At 37.3% G+C, this 15,775-nt stretch overlaps 2 protein-coding genes across 5 annotated transcripts in view; both read right to left on the reverse strand.

The window, feature by feature from the left end:
* The window catches only part of TTC21B (tetratricopeptide repeat domain 21B), a 44,277-nt gene extending 40,927 nt beyond the window's left edge, over positions 1-3,350 (reverse strand). For 3 of the 4 annotated variants that reach the window (XM_069781293.1, XM_069781294.1, XM_069781292.1), the window contains exons 1-4: positions 3,240-3,350; positions 2,870-2,999; positions 1,690-1,800; positions 243-409 (exon numbers count right to left, since the gene is read on the reverse strand). In XM_069781293.1, coding sequence (XP_069637394.1) covers positions 243-409; positions 1,690-1,800; positions 2,870-2,999; positions 3,240-3,329 — 498 coding nt within the window. In that variant the 5' untranslated portion in view covers positions 3,330-3,350. The remainder of the gene's footprint in view (positions 1-242; positions 410-1,689; positions 1,801-2,869; positions 3,000-3,239) is intronic. The other variant, XM_069781295.1, reaches the window with a different exon arrangement.
* A 2,251-nt stretch (positions 3,351-5,601) lies between these two features.
* Positions 5,602-15,775, reverse strand: part of LOC104317982 (sodium channel protein type 1 subunit alpha) — a 101,661-nt gene continuing 91,487 nt past the window's right edge. The window contains exons 23-27 of the mRNA XM_069781296.1: positions 12,121-12,174; positions 11,645-11,782; positions 9,861-9,965; positions 9,215-9,485; positions 5,602-8,863 (exon numbers count right to left, since the gene is read on the reverse strand). Coding sequence (XP_069637397.1) covers positions 7,695-8,863; positions 9,215-9,485; positions 9,861-9,965; positions 11,645-11,782; positions 12,121-12,174 — 1,737 coding nt within the window. The 3' untranslated portion in view covers positions 5,602-7,694. The remainder of the gene's footprint in view (positions 8,864-9,214; positions 9,486-9,860; positions 9,966-11,644; positions 11,783-12,120; positions 12,175-15,775) is intronic.

Raw genomic sequence — 15,775 nt, forward strand, 5'->3', positions numbered from 1 at the left:
ACTACATGTTATTTCCATTGGTCAATGCAGACCTCTCATGTATTAAGTGAAAATGAATACTTAGCGGACAAAAAAAATCATTATGCTGAATTCTACTTGGCCCTGTCAAATGAATTTATGACATTAAGAAAGAATTAGAACACAAAACACTTAAAGGAAACCTCCAAATAGCATTGGTGCAGTAAGTCTAGCTTCACAGCATACATGGTCCTATTACTATTTTACATAGGAAAAAAAGTTACCTCTTTACCACCACCAGAAATTTTGATCATTCTATCAACATATTCACGGGCTTTGTCCTCACGACCAAGATGCCACAAAAATAGCCCAGCAAAATACAGAGCCTGCTGTCCTGCCGTTTTACGTTGCTCCTTCATTTTTGCATCCAACTCTAGAATAGCATCTCGATCTGAAAAGGTTTTGATCAGAGCTTTTGTTGATAACATCTCAAAGTATTACAAAAGAGCAGCACATAACCCAGGGGTTCCAAAGCAAACCTTGTTTTCTGTATTATATGTTGATAAACACACAGGCAATGCCTCCCAGTTGAAAATATTAACCAGGTACAGATGTAAAAGACAGAAGATGGCTCCCATCAACACAGTCATTTGTGCAAGAACCCTGCTATTTATTAAACCTTAGATTTGTAGCTAAGACTTCTGCCAGATAAATGGAAACTTGACAATAAGGTTCACTTTTATTTCACTGTCTGCCAAATAAGTAAACAGTTAACTGTAGAGCAGCCTAAAATGCTGAACACAAGACAGTTTAGCTCCAGAATCCCTGGAAAATGCGTGATGTGTTTCTTAACTCTAAAGTTCATTTTCTTACATCCTCATTGTTATTGTCAGTTGCTCTCATCAGGTTAATCCCAAATAATAATTTCATTTGTTGCGTGGGACTTACTGCCAAATATTTTTTTACCCACATTCATTTCTGGTCCTTTTTTAGGAGCCATTAAAATCAAATGTCTGACTCTTACTGCCATGACTTTCTCAGAGTCTTGAAATGCATGATAATTTTGCTGCCCTACAATATTAATCTTTAGGGACCCAAATAAGAGTGATGTCATTAGTCAGAGCTGTTTCACATCATACTGCTTAACAAAATTGTCAGTAACAGTTATAAATCTGCACAGTCAGGAAGATACCAGGGCAATAGTTTAATGACAACTCAGATTACCTGATAAACCAACTGTGTTTATGAGAATATAATTCTAAGCAAAATAACCCAGTTTTTAGATTGGAGAAAGGAATACCAACATTCACAAGATTCTCTTCCCCCTTTGTAAGGTCAGGGTAACTTGAAAGATAGAAACAGCACAGCTTTAATGACTTCTTAAGTTGCAGTTCTGCTCAAAAGTACCAATATCAGACAAGAATGAATCACAATCACGAGAAGCTTAATTAATTATTTTTTTTCCATAAAAGATTTTTCCATCATGGTAGATAAGTTAGTTTGGGGTTTTTTTGGTGTTTTATTTTACTGTTCAGTCTTACTCTTCACAGTTCTGTGTTTTGGTATTTTTGTTTACAATCTTGGTAAGTGTCACTCAGTTCACGACTAGATACTATGTCGAATGCAAAGCTGGAGTATACCTTTTTAAATTAGGCAGAATTAGTCTACAACTCTCAAATCTTCACACACAGCTCTCTAAAACATGAAGCAGTATTGTCTTAATGAGCATACCTGGATTAGGGCTCTTTTTATGGGCATAAATGAGAGCCATCATTGTACAAAGTGACACCTCCTGTTTGTTTTTAATAGACTCCAATTGACGAATACCCTCTTGGATGTCACCTAGTGAAAACAAGTGCAGAATAGGCTATAACATTTTTCAAGACAGAGAATAACAGCATCAAACCTCAATCTGACTTAAAGTTTTCCCTCTATTTTTTCTTCTTTGTTTTTGAAAACACTTTCTTCATAACTTCCTTCATTATTCACACATGCATTTTCACTTGTTTGTGCAAGTCTTTCAAAAAGACACAAGAAAGAAAAAAGCACCTCAATGCAGAGAACTTGAAAGGAGTTATGTGCTAGTTCTGCCAACTGCCATAAAGATGAAAATCATCTTTATTATTTGTTTTATACAGGGCATTGAGCAGCTCTTTTTGTTCCTGTTTCTTTATATAGCCAGGATTTTTCCCTTGTTTGTGCGAATCTTTTGAACATCAATAGAAGAGAAAATAACTTGAAAAACAGGAATGTATGATTGTAAAACAAACAAACAAAGTCAGGGAGTTTGGAAACAGACCGACCACCTCAAAATCTTTTGAATCCTTCCTAGCCCCCTGCCACAGCCCTCCTCCACTTTGGGTTACTTGTTAGTATTCTGTGACAGACTTGAAATATGGATTTAGCTAAATAAACTCCTCAAAACAGTTTAATGTACACAAAGATCTTCCCAATAGGTATTAGCTGTCAGCTCCTCTGAGGCAGATGAATACAACGAAGTTAGATGCAGCTGTACTGAAGGGAAGAGATATTAGCCGGAACAAGCAAATTTATCTTTGTGATACAATGCAACTGGCATTTGGGCAGGGCTCAAACTCCCTCCGAGGAACCTGTTTACCTGACTGACATTCATGTAACCATTTAAAAAAAAAAAAAGGAGAGATACTCATTATTTCTAACTTCAGCACCATGTCCTCTAGATCAATTTCATTCAAACTGGGGGGTGGGGGGCAGTGATAGATCATGAAACAGTAGTAACCTTTTCAACATGAAAAACATTCAGTCTCCATAACACTGCTTTCTTTCCGTGTAGTAGACTAAAGACTGCATTTGGTGACGCAAGGAAGACCAGCGTTTTGGGAGGGTGGCGGAGGGACAGTGCTCAACAACCAGCTCCCCAGCCCCACGTTACCTGTCCTCAGGGCGCCGTAGGCCCGGTAGAAAAGGAACACCGGATCGCTGCCCACACGCCCCAGCGCCTCATCCGCCGCAGCCCGGACGTGGTGGAAGTAGCCTTCTTGGCAGTAATAATTGAGCAGGGCCTGCGGGAGAGGCGGCCTCGGTTCACTCGTGCAAACGCTTCACCCCGGGACGGCAGGAGACCGCGCCGACCGTCCCGGACCGGCCTCCTCCGGCCGCTCGCCCTCCTGCCCGAGGCTCCACCGCCCTCTCCTGCGGCTCGCCGCCCTCCCACCCGCCGGCCCCAGCCCCTGCGCAGCCCCACGCCCGCGGAGAGGCCCGGGACGGGACGGGACGGGACGGCGCCCGGCGGCGGCGCCCACCTGTTGCACCTCGGCGTCCATCGTTGCTACCCAGCGCCGCTGAGGGGGCCCTCCGGAAGGGCGAGGGACAGCCTGGCCGCACGCTGCCATTGGCTGGCTAGCAGGAGCGCCCGCTGCCATTGGTTTGGAGGGAAAGGAGGCGGGAGAGACACGGGAAGAAAAACTTGGGGAAAACGCCGGAACGTGTTTGGCGGCCTATTGGGCTCTCGGGAGATGGGGGCGGGACCACCTGGACGGGAGGTCCCGTACCATTGGGTGGGAGGCGGAGGGGGAGGGGTTTGAACGCACCTTGACGGGCGGTGCCGGCTGGGGGTGCGGCGCCCCCTGTCGGCGGGGACGAGTGGTCTCGCCGGCTCTCCCTCAGGAGGGCTTACAGCCGTCAGGCAGTCACTGCCTGAATGCTGGACGGAAAGCTTTGAGAATTCGTTTTCTTGCTTTTTTTGGCTGGACATACGACGAAGTGGCTCACACTCCATATGTTTAATAAAGTGTCTCAATGCTGAGCACTTCAAGTTATGTGAAGATTCTCTGTAGAGATGAAATAGCAATGGGGTAAAATCAAATACAGAAGTTCTCCCCCCCCCCCCTTTTTTTTTTCCCTCTTTCTTTCCTCCTAGGGAATTACAGAGTTGCAAAGACTAGTAAAATTCAGGTTTTCCCCTGGAGGTGAAAGCATCCTCAGTCATTGTTTCTAGACACCAGAAACAACCAACCATTGCTAAATAACGGTACTTTAGAACGGTTGTGTTGTCCGTGCAACATGAAAACCGTCAATAATGCCATTTAGTACAAGGAGGCAAACCCACCTCGCACTGAATTGGTAGGTGAAGCTGATTCTTCTAGCGGGGAGCGCTCAGAGTCAGCTTTCCTAACAAATGCATCACACATGGCACTACTCCATTACACACTTCTCATCCCCAGTGTCAGGAAGGTGCCAAAGAAGTAACATGTAAGAATATTTGGTTTTCCCTTATTGGCCAAGATGATCCTCAAAATTTCTTGTTATGTTTAAGTGGTGCTCTACTTGTTCTGAAGTAACATTTCAGCTTCTGTAACACTGAAAACCTAAAGCAGGTATGAGAAACAAGTATTTTTGCTGGCCATGACCTATGATCTGCAGTGACAGTAGCATAGTTCTCATTTATCTTAAAGCTACTTCCTTGAGAAAAGCAAAGTTTAAAAAGCTGTGTATAGAATATTAAAAAATATTATTCAATTTACTACCTTAAAGCAGTCTATTATTCCTGTCAGTTTGTGGATAATTTACACACTTTTAAGCTAACCTTTTAAGACATATTTTATCTACATGTTAATCTGAAAATATTTATCTTTTAATTTTGATACTTACACTTTTCTATCAAAGTTTTTTACTTTTTTTTTAATAATGCTTTTCAGAACAATTTGAAGGAAAAGTTTCAGGGAAGGTGCTATCAAATTTTATTTCTGCATTAGCAACTGAGCAAGCATGTGGAATACAATTGCTCATAAACTGGTTTTATACTAGGTTCAGTATTCACCTCTCAGTGTTTTCATTGTAAGTTCATAGAATCATGGAATCACGGAATTATTTAGGTTGGAAAAGACCTGCAAGATCATCAAGTCCAACCATCAACTATGTCCACTAAACCATGTTCTGAAAGCTGTAGGAGAATGCAACATAAAAATATGTAAGCATATAAAATGAACATTTTCAGAAATTCACTGAAGCAATTGATAAAGAATAACCAACAAGCCCACTTTCCAGCTGCATTTGCATTTTTCCATATCAGTATCCACAAATGATAGCTTCTAGTAATGTGGTGCTTCCAGAAAGATTCTTAAAAATTCCTCAGGAAAAGACCAATGGTTATTCACTCTGATGCCAATTCACCTTTTTCAGAAATCCACTTGAATAGAAGATGTACTATAGCCTATCTGTGGATAGTAAGTAGCAAGAATAAACTGGTTCCATCATCCAAATCGGGGAATGTCATGTATCTAGTACTATTTTCAGTCCTCTTTTTCTCTTTCTAAACTCATGAATGCTCAGTTCTCATTCCTCTAAATGCTCTGAGCCTTCTGGGACACACTCAGGACAGCTCTGGTATTTGATGGTTGAGTACCCCACTGCATGGAGCTGCTGCATGAACTCATGAAGTTACTCAGGGCACTACTATTGATACATGCAGAATCATCATGCTCAGTGTCTAACGTGCATTGAATTAGAAACTCCTCATTGGTGGCTAACAAGCAAGTCCCAAGAATTTGCTTACGTGGAAAAACAGTATAGCTGGCTGTAAAGGTTTTCAGTATCCTCTCATTCTGTGGTTTTAGAAGCATACCTTTTTTATATTGATGTCAGATAATAAAGACAAAAGGAACATACAATAAAAAATGGAATCTTTATTGTATCGGCGCATTAATAATGTTCTTTAGCATCAGTTAGGGTAATAGTAGCATTTTCCTGCATGCAGTTCACTAATACGGTATTAGTCAATAATTTTAATAAAAGTAATCTATATTTAATTTTCCTGTGTAAGAAACATAAAATGTCCTGATGTGTTGGATTATACAATTTTGCTACTTTCTCTTTGTGAAAAAATATTGTGGACCCAAGATAACATTTAGAACTGTTCTAGTGCATCATGAATCAGAAAAAAAATATGTGAGTAAATATGAGAAAAGATTAAGGGTTCTGTGAAAGAAAGGTTGTATCTGAAAACTTATGATGCAGGCACTGCTTAGACATTCAATTTTAACTTTACACCATTTCCCAACTGCAAAAAAACCTTAGATTTTTAGAAGCAAATTATAAACTTGTTTCGCAGAAAGTATTGACATGTGTGCAGATATTGTAAAAAATAAGAACATACAGCTATCCATTCTCTTAGTTATATCTTGTTCTCTGGAGTTCTTCTGTGAAAAAGTGCTATGGACAGAAAGTAACAAAAATGGTGTGTTATCAACCTGAAGATAAAATTCAGTTCTTGTTTTATGTACATAATGCTGAAAAATAAAATAAAATGATTTTTACAGTATTTATATTTGCTTATAAAATTCTAACATTATTTTCAACAGTTTTAGTAGTTTTCAACATGTATGTACAGTTTGGATATACACTATATGCTTTTCACTGAAAATTCAAAAATGTAAAACAAATAAGCTCCTAAATAGCTGCAAAATATTGCTTAATGGTATGGAGGAATGAGGTCTTGTTGAGTAGTTTATTTCATTTAGCTCTGATGTATGGCTTCCCATATTTAAGAATCCTGGACAGTCAAAGGAACAGCAGCATAGGCAATATAAACATGCACTGATAGCATCCAAACTATCTATAATGGTAGATAATACATAATTTTACCTGTTGAATGCTTGCACACTACATTTATTGTGGTACATATTTGATGCAATAAATGTGCTAAGGTCATTATCTGTTTGCTCAAACATGCACCACAGGTTAAAAATTACTATTTACATAGCAGAGGGCTTTTCATTAACAGGTACAACATCAACCTTACTGAGAGCTGAAGATGGCTAAACAATACTGCAGGATAAAGCAGAACAACTTTATAAAGGGCTCTTTTTGATCAATTTGGAGGGCTGAGGCAGATTCATTTAGTACTCATAGGCAGAAAGACATTTGACAAAGACAAAATCTGTGACTCCAGGCCTAGAAAGAAGTTTGCACTTTCTGAAAATTAATGGTCTGTGCAAAAAATAATCTCTCTCTACTGTTCTTGTGAGTTATAGGGGACTTTACAGGCATACCCAGACTTGTTTGGATGTGGTACAATATGAATACATTAATTAAGCACCTCAAAATCTGTTATTCCTTTCCAGAAACACTGCGCTAAAAAAATCTGTTGTTCTTTGTGACTTAATGTTATTTTCATGCATGATCTATAAGTGCAGCATGCCTTCATGCAAATAATTTCAGTGTGTATATTAGTCGTATAATAGAACACCTGGCCCTTGTACCTGTAAAGGTGTACTTAATGCCCTTCCCCAACAGAAGCCCCATTTACAAAAATAGTCACATATAATAAACAACATATGAATAAAAATAAGATGAATCCACCAACACAGATTTTGTAAAAATATGATGTGTGTGGCAGTTGAAATGCAAACAGTGGATACAGTTACTGTATTGTTTTATGCTAAACACACAAATACTTGGTTTGCACCCCTTTTACTGGTCCCTACAGTCTGAGTAGCCATTTTTTCTCTCCTCTTCAGCAGTGTCAGCTGGTAGTGAGAACAGTAACCTCCTGTCAAGGTTGTTTCCCCATATCACAGTCACAGTCACTGACGAGGGGTCACTGTCTTTTAATAGGCACTGACCTTTAATGTACAGTATATTTGTAAAAATTGTCAGTTTGGCATAGACCTCCAGCAGGAGTCCTGTTGACACAAACACATGATCCTTACAGGGTATGAACAATTTTGCACATAGATGATTTTGCTTGGTATTTGCTTTTATTTCTGAACATCTTTATCTTCCTTTTCATGCTTTTCTTTGACTGGCCTTGTTACACGATCATAAGAAGGTGGACAAACTGCTGTTGATGCAGTTATATCGGTTTTTTCTGTAAATGAGTTTTCATTTAACTTGTCAATAAGGATTTCATCTTTCATACCCTGACCAGCCCCTCCTTCAGTTTTGTTTTTGTTATAGATAAAGGAAGCTTGTTTAACTGTTCGTTTTAAAAGGTGACGTCTATAAGCCCGTTGAATAATGACAGCGGATACCTCCTCCTGTTTTCTTTTTAATGTGGTTGTAATTGGTTCGTAGGAAGCTTTTGAAGGATTGGATGCCATAAACCGATCTTCCATCTGTATTCTGAGGGCATCCATCTCCCCACTTTCCCCCAAAACACGCTTTGTGAAAGCAAACAAGATGTCAAGGCAGTGAATTCTGTCACCGCTTACCATGGGTAGATCCATTGCAATAAGCTGGACTTTGTTTGGTTTGGGTAGGTGAAGAGGAGGCTCAAGTGCTGCTGCAAAATCAGACAATTTCTCAAATTCCATGAATTGTGTTGCATCAGGATCAAACTTCTCCCAGACTTCATAGAACATCTCAAAGTCATCCTCGCTCAAGGGTTCAGCGCTTTCTTCAGTAGCAACACCAAAGTTCTCCAAAATCACAGCAATGTACATGTTCACCACTACCAGAAATGATATGATAATGTAGCTGACAAAGAAGAAAATCCCAACAGAAGGGTTGCCGCAGTCGCCTTTAACAGAGCTCCCCGGATGAGCTTTGTTAGGGTCACAGTCTGGCTCCCCACTGTTAAGAATTGGGGCTAGCAAACCATCCCAGCCAGCAGATGTGGTAATTTGAAATAGGCAGATCATGCTGTTGCCAAACGTTTCAAAGTTGAACATGTCATCTATACCAGCTTCCCTCTTAACATAGGCAAAGTTGGACATGCCAAATATCGCATAGATAAACATGACCAGGAACAGCAGCAGACCAATGTTGAACAGAGCAGGAAGAGACATCATCAAAGCAAAAAGCAGAGTGCGGATTCCCTTAGCACCTTTAATGAGACGCAGGATTCGACCGATTCTGGCAAGTCGAATGACTCTGAATAGTGTGGGGGACACAAAATACTTTTCAATCATCTCGGCTAAAAACATGCCTAAAACAGAAAAAAAATAAAACCAAGATACGTTACCACTTAATCTCCATATCGTAGTAGAAATTTAGAAAAATAGTTTTAAAATTGGTGGTTCTATGTAGCATTTAAAGATATTCTGTAGATTCCACTTGCATAATTTCTGTTATACTTAATATTTGCAGGTGCAATATATGTTGAATGGTTGTAACAGTTTTGATGGTTAGATTAGGTAAATTATTAGATAAAATGAAAAGTTGCATGACTTGGTTGTAAACCTTGCAATGGGAAAAGCCAACCATATAGCTCTATTTGAGTAGGAGTTTTATCTTATATTCATTTTACTCACTTTTTAGTTTAATAAACCAGACTTACCTACTATTGAGAGGATGACAACTACAAAATCAAAAATGTTCCAGCCTATAGTGAAATAGTAATGGCGAAGTGAAATTAATTTCAGGACACATTCTCCAGTGAAAAGGACAATGAACACCAGGTTTATCCAGTATAAAATATTTTCCATTTCTTCACTCTGATCATCAGTCTCTACCATCATGGTAACCATATTAAGACAAATAAGAATCATGATGCTGATGTCAAATACTTGCTGTGTCACAAAATCAAAGACCATGCCTTGGAATTTGTTCTGAGGAGAAAAGAAAAAAAGAAACATCCAATACAAACTGTAATTGTTTTTCTTTTCTTGTTAGAAGAAAGTAGAAAAGTATTTGCAGTAAGGCCTATGAGACTTCAATAAAAATGTAACTAGTGATCTTAAATAGAGTAGTCAAATTAAAGTGAATGCAACAGCTTAGTTCAACCTTCTTTGTCTGTATATTCATACCTAAAGTGGTTGCAAGGAGAAATAATTTTTTTTACTGTGTTTTCATTTTCCATTTTTGCTGACTGATACACTAGTTAATGATAGTTTTCACATGGGCATATTTCTGCTCTCTCTATATCAATAAAAACTCAGCTGTTCATAAACAGATATTGGTCTGATGTATATAAATAATTTTACCCCTGGTCTTGGTATAGGTTTTTGTGGTTTTTTGGATCCCAGCTTTTTCATTGCATTGTAGTATTTCTTCTGCTCTTCTGTCATAAATATGTCTTGACCTCCAAAGTAAAAACATGAAATCAAAACTGGTTATAATCACATTTATATGCAGTGTTGAAAAAACTCTTAAAGAGAAATGTGATTTATTTATTTATTTCATGAAAATCAAGAAGACCGAATTGGGAAAAATCTCTTTGCTATCAAATGCAACCTATGCATTTAGTCCAGAAGTTGTCTGAACATCCAGTATTGCATCTCACTAAAAATAATGCAGCATTTTTCTATATTTTCCTTGAACTCCAAGAAATCCTTTTCAATACCTCTTTTGTAGGAAGAGATGCAGTAAACAGCATCTGAGATAAACTCAAATAGTCTGGGCTGCTCAGTACTGTCACTTCTAAACTGTGATTTTAATGAAACAGTGGAAGCAGACAAAGTCAGGTTTTCAGTACATGGATGCATTAATGCTTTAGCTATCTCTAGTTTACCAATCACAACATTAACACTGAGACTCAAAGTCTTCAAGGTTTTTGAGAAGATAGATTATCAGACTTTGGAGAAACTGAGCTGAAGATTGAAGTGTTCTTGATACTGTTAACAGCAAAATACTCTCTTTCAAGTTTTTTATCTTGATTAGCTTCCATGTTCAATTAAGTTCTGATTAGCAAAAGCGAGAACTGGCCTTTGGAGTCTGGCAGTGAAGATAAAGAGAGAATTATGGGTCTTTCATGGCAACCTAACCAAAATCCACTGCCCATAGTAACTTTCTTGGAGAGACAGCTTGAATGAAACCCCATCAGACTCCACATACGTCTTGAAGTAAATTTTTCCTGGATAAAAGATATGTGCAGACATCTAATTCCAGGAATGTCTATGAACACATAGGACTGGATGCAGCCCTTTTGTGGAGGAGTGTTTGGGAAGCTTGAAGACATGAGAGTGCATGCACAGTACACTGGACAGGCTCCCTAACCATGTACATCTAGGCCTCTAACATGTAGAGCTTCCAAAAATCTTAGCATCTCTCTTACTAACATAAACCCAAAGAAAGTGATGAAGTCCAGTAAGGTAAAATTAAACTAGTAATTCATAGCTGCTTATGTCCTTTAGCTTTCATTACCTTATCTATTTACAGAAAATAATTTTAAAGATGAGCATCTGATGCCCAGACCACCTGCACGTACCAGTGAGATTAGCTACATCTGCACTATGAAACAATAAAAAATGGCCCTGAGATAGTTACAAACCACTCCTGTTCTGTATAGTTTCAGACTGTTCAGTTGCCACAAAATAGAACTTGAATACCTGGGATCATTAAACCAGCATCTGTAGTAGTGTGATGAAATAATGCTTTATTTTTCATAACCACATAGCTATTTTTTGTGTGCTGATAGAATCACTACAAATCAAGAAGAAAATCATCAAGAAATTACGAGTGCTCTAATGTAGAGGCCTAAATCAGAAGTTTGATCATGTAAGGAGATTTCATGAAGTTCAGGCATAGAAAAGCAGATGACTTGAGAAAGACTAAAATGGACATTGAAAACAGGAGGGTCTGTCCCATTCACTACAATGTAAAATCTTATGACATTAATGCATACTACATCTTGGTAAGATTTTTTATCCTAATATACTTCAGCTTTTTCAATTTTGAACAAACCTTGGGTGTACATTCCATATATCATGCACATGTAAAAATGCAGTATTTTAGAACATCCTTAGAAGAGAAATGAAACAATACTTATCTTCTTTTTTTGCTGATTGAAGTTGTCAATAATGACACCAATGAACAGGTTCAGGGTGAAAAAAGAACCAAAAATGATAAAGATGACAAAATACAAATACATGTACAGGTTGTCTTCGTACTTGGGTTGCTGTAATACCTAAGAAAAAAAAATGTGAAATATCATTCCTAAGATATCATGTGAAAATTTGAACTGAACAAGCAGCAACCTTGGAAAAAATGTCCTTAATATTTTGTGTTTGGACAACATCCCTGTCATTTATATCAATGTATTTTGTCCATTCCATCTGTTACTGACAGCGTCTGGCAGTTTGCATTTAGTTTTCCAGAATTTGTTACAGCAGAATCTCATATTAGTTAATTTAATTTTGTTTCATTCTATTGTATGGATATGAATTGCTTTTGGAAGATATATAAAGACACACTTGTTGATAGAGAGACATCAAGGAAAAAAAGATAAATATTTGCAGTACTTACATCTCTTGAGTCAATAGCTGCATACATAATATCCATCCAGCCTTTAAATGTAGCCTGTAAACAGTACACACCTGTTTAAGCATAGAGCTTGAAGACAATTCATATAATTATTTCCAGCAACTGAGTACAGCACCAGGAATAATTAGCATAACATGAGATTTCTAGATAATTTTGTCTCGGCCTTTTTCACAGCTGCTCATTGGATACACTGCTATGTATCCCCCTATTTTGTTGTTATATGAACATTTTAAGCAGTAAGTGTAATTAACTTATTTCTAATTAATTAACACAAATGATAGAATGCAGTGTCATTTTAGTGGACTAAATTTTCATCAAATCATGTCAGCTGCAAAGGCTATATACAGCTGAGAAATAGCCTTATGTAACTGAGTTGCCACCAATGAAGACTGATGTGTAGTCCCTCCCTCTCAAATCAGTCAAAAAGGTGGCAACCAAAAATTTGATCAGCTCAGATAAAGTATTTTCCTATCAATCAGAATGTTTAGTTTTCTCTACTTTGAAAGACTAATTTAGTAATTCTATTTTCACTTTAAATATATTGTATTGTGTTTTACAGAGGCTAGATCCCTCAGATATGTTCTGAGATAAACTGGTAAGAAGAAGATGTGCTTTATGTGATCAAAGACTTAATATGCCTCATAGGTGGTAACATTCAGTGAATTTTTATAGCTATTTCTTCTGCCCAAAATCTGAAAATTTTTATATTTGATGGTGAGGTGTAGATTGCATCATCTGAGTGTTCAAAACAGAAAGTAATTTTCTCTTTGTAGCAATTAGTTCTCTTTTGACTAGGCAACATCTCCAAGTAGAAATCACTCAGCTTTTAATGCAGTTGTGCCCAGAATAAAACAAAGTGAGATAGTTCTCTGTCACTTAATCCCTATTATAATTTTGCTGAACAAGGCTGCAGATCATTGGTTCCTTCATATTCCTTGCCATAGAGACCAGTCGCAGAAACAAGTCAGGAGTGGAACACTCTTCATCCATGGTTATTGCTGTATCTCCATCATCTTGAGGTTTCATTTCTAGTGGAGATTTCAAAAAGGCTTTGCTTATGCAGCATACAAAGCAGCTGGCAGCATCCTGAAGTGAACTTAAAATGAGAAGGAATTATTTTCTTAAAGGAAGAAGAGGTCCCTTACAGTTTTGAAATGGTGGAATACCAAAAAGAGCGTGATTATCCTGAGATGCAAATCCAGTATGCAACAACTTTCACATCTTGGGGCCAACACAGAAAATAGGGAGTTCAGGCAACTTACAGTACGATGGTGAAATCAGAGAACCAATAAATCAATGAATCTGAAACAAGTAGAAGTCTCAGCTGAATAATTTAAAGTCCTTGTGGAATAGTTGGACTGCAAGGGATTAGGAGAGGTAGGATCAGCTTTATTTATGTAATTTCTAATACATGTTTAATATGTTCTCAAAGACTTCTAATGATGGACACTCCAGAATCTCATAAAAAATATTTATTCTAACACTTGTCTTTGTTGTTTTCTGATATCTAAATCCTTCTGTTGTCATTTTAGACTGTCACTTGTCATAATCATTACATATCTGGAGAACAGAGTACTAATCATCCTTTGTGCAGCACCTTTTACTTATTTGCAAACTGATTGTTGCTGCCTTTCTTCTTTAGGTTGTGATCACTGTTCCTTCAATCTTTCCATGTAGATTTTGTTTTCCAGAACTCTGGTTATTCTCATTATTTTCCTCTGAGCTCTCTTCCACTAGTTCATCTCTTGAAATGGTAACCAAAACTGGACTCAGTATTTCAGCTGAGGTCTTACAAGGTCTAAATAGGGCATGATGATTACTTCACGTCTTAAAGGCGCAACTTTTGTTTCTGTCTTGGTACATTATTTGCATTTTTTGGAATGTCATGTTAGGTGGAAATCAGCACTTCAACCTGAAACACTAAATGCAAATAATGGGCATACTTTTACATCAGAAAGATGATGCAAATGATGGAGTGGCTCTTCTGCAAAGTGTGTGCTGTTGCCTCAGATTCAGATACATGGTGATCCTTGCATATCACTCCAGGGAAAGTGGAATTATTGTTTTTTGTAAAATTATTGGTGTAGCCTAGACTAACTAGAGTGAACAGGCTAAAAATAGACTAATTTTAAAATATTAAGCTTCACCATCATCAGTAAAGTACTCCATTATAAACAGACAGTACCTTTCAGCTAGTGCTAGGAAAAAGAGCTGAAAAACTGAGCTGTTGTATTATTATTATTATCATTATTATCATTATTATTACTATTATTAAAAAGGCAACTTGAAACGAGTGTGCGGGTGAAAAAATGTAAATATAACATATTTCTATCTTGCAGTTCAAAATATGTAAAGCACAATGTGTATTTTCCACAATGAGTTTCACAAACCCATATTACCATTATTGAAGAAATGAAGACAAAAACCATTCCCAAAACCTAATTAAAATTAAGTAATTTTAATAATAAAATATACTCCCTCATGATATTATTAATTTTATTTGGTTTTTTACTGAAAATCAGTAGGAATCAGTGAATGTAATCATAATGCAAAACCATTTACACTAGTTGAGAACTTAGCTGTGAGAAAAGAGATAATTCCCAAAGCAGAAGCGTCAGTTCAGCAGGAGAACTTGTAATTTTTAAATATGTTGCCTGAACAATAGCAAGTAATGGAACTGGAGGTTCAGTGTCAAGACATCACATTTAATGAAAGAGTATTATTTCTACTGCATTCAGTAGAAGCTTAGGCCCGCTTAGGTTAGGCGTAAATTTATCTGCAAAACATTTTCTTTAACTGGAATAAAGTATTATTGAGGCATTTGTGCATACTGAATAGAAAATAACCCAGAAATGACTAAGACATCAAATTCTTAGTTTCCTTTTTGTATATTCAACTATAAAAATATATTGTATATTGTTAGTGACACTGAATCAGGAGTAATTCATTGATTTCAAAGATTACAGCAGTGTAATTGAAATCAGCATCTGTTCCAAACATTTTTTTCCCCCAAGGAAATTTGAAAAACATGCATACAACTGCAGATTCAAATGTAGTTAGAAAAACCAACAAAACAAAAATCTCCCAATCTACTTTACTATGGTTAAAAGTATGAAGACTTTTTTCTCTAATTAATAATTTCTAATGAAGTTATAAGTAATGCTGGAGTTTCACCACTCCATTTCTTTACCAGAAATAACTACCAGGAAGATTCACATTCCCTTTTGAAGATAGCATCTTGCTTTTAAAATATTAAGTTGCTGGAACTTTGAAGCCATCCTAATCTTATAGACCTAAATTTCAGCTTCTGATTTTTTTACCCTACACTTCACAAGGTGTGTTTTCTTATTTATGTTATTAACAGCAGAATAACATAACATTGTGCTTTCAGACCCACTGGTTTTCCACATTTTATCCTGGTAAGCAGGATATACGCTTACCAGCAGGATAAAAGCAGGCCTCTGCGAGATTTACTTACCAAAGGATCCAAACACTAGGTTCAAGTTAAAAAGGCATAAGGCCATAAAATTATCATGGCAGATGCCACATCTCTTTGTGTACACCAACCTCTTCCGCTTCACTCATTCATGCATGAAAATTGTGAAAGGAATTTCTCCAGCAGATCTGTCTCTGCTTT

Source organism: Haliaeetus albicilla, chromosome 4, assembly GCF_947461875.1.
Source record: "Haliaeetus albicilla chromosome 4, bHalAlb1.1, whole genome shotgun sequence".
Classification (NCBI taxonomy): Eukaryota; Metazoa; Chordata; class Aves; order Accipitriformes; family Accipitridae; genus Haliaeetus; species Haliaeetus albicilla.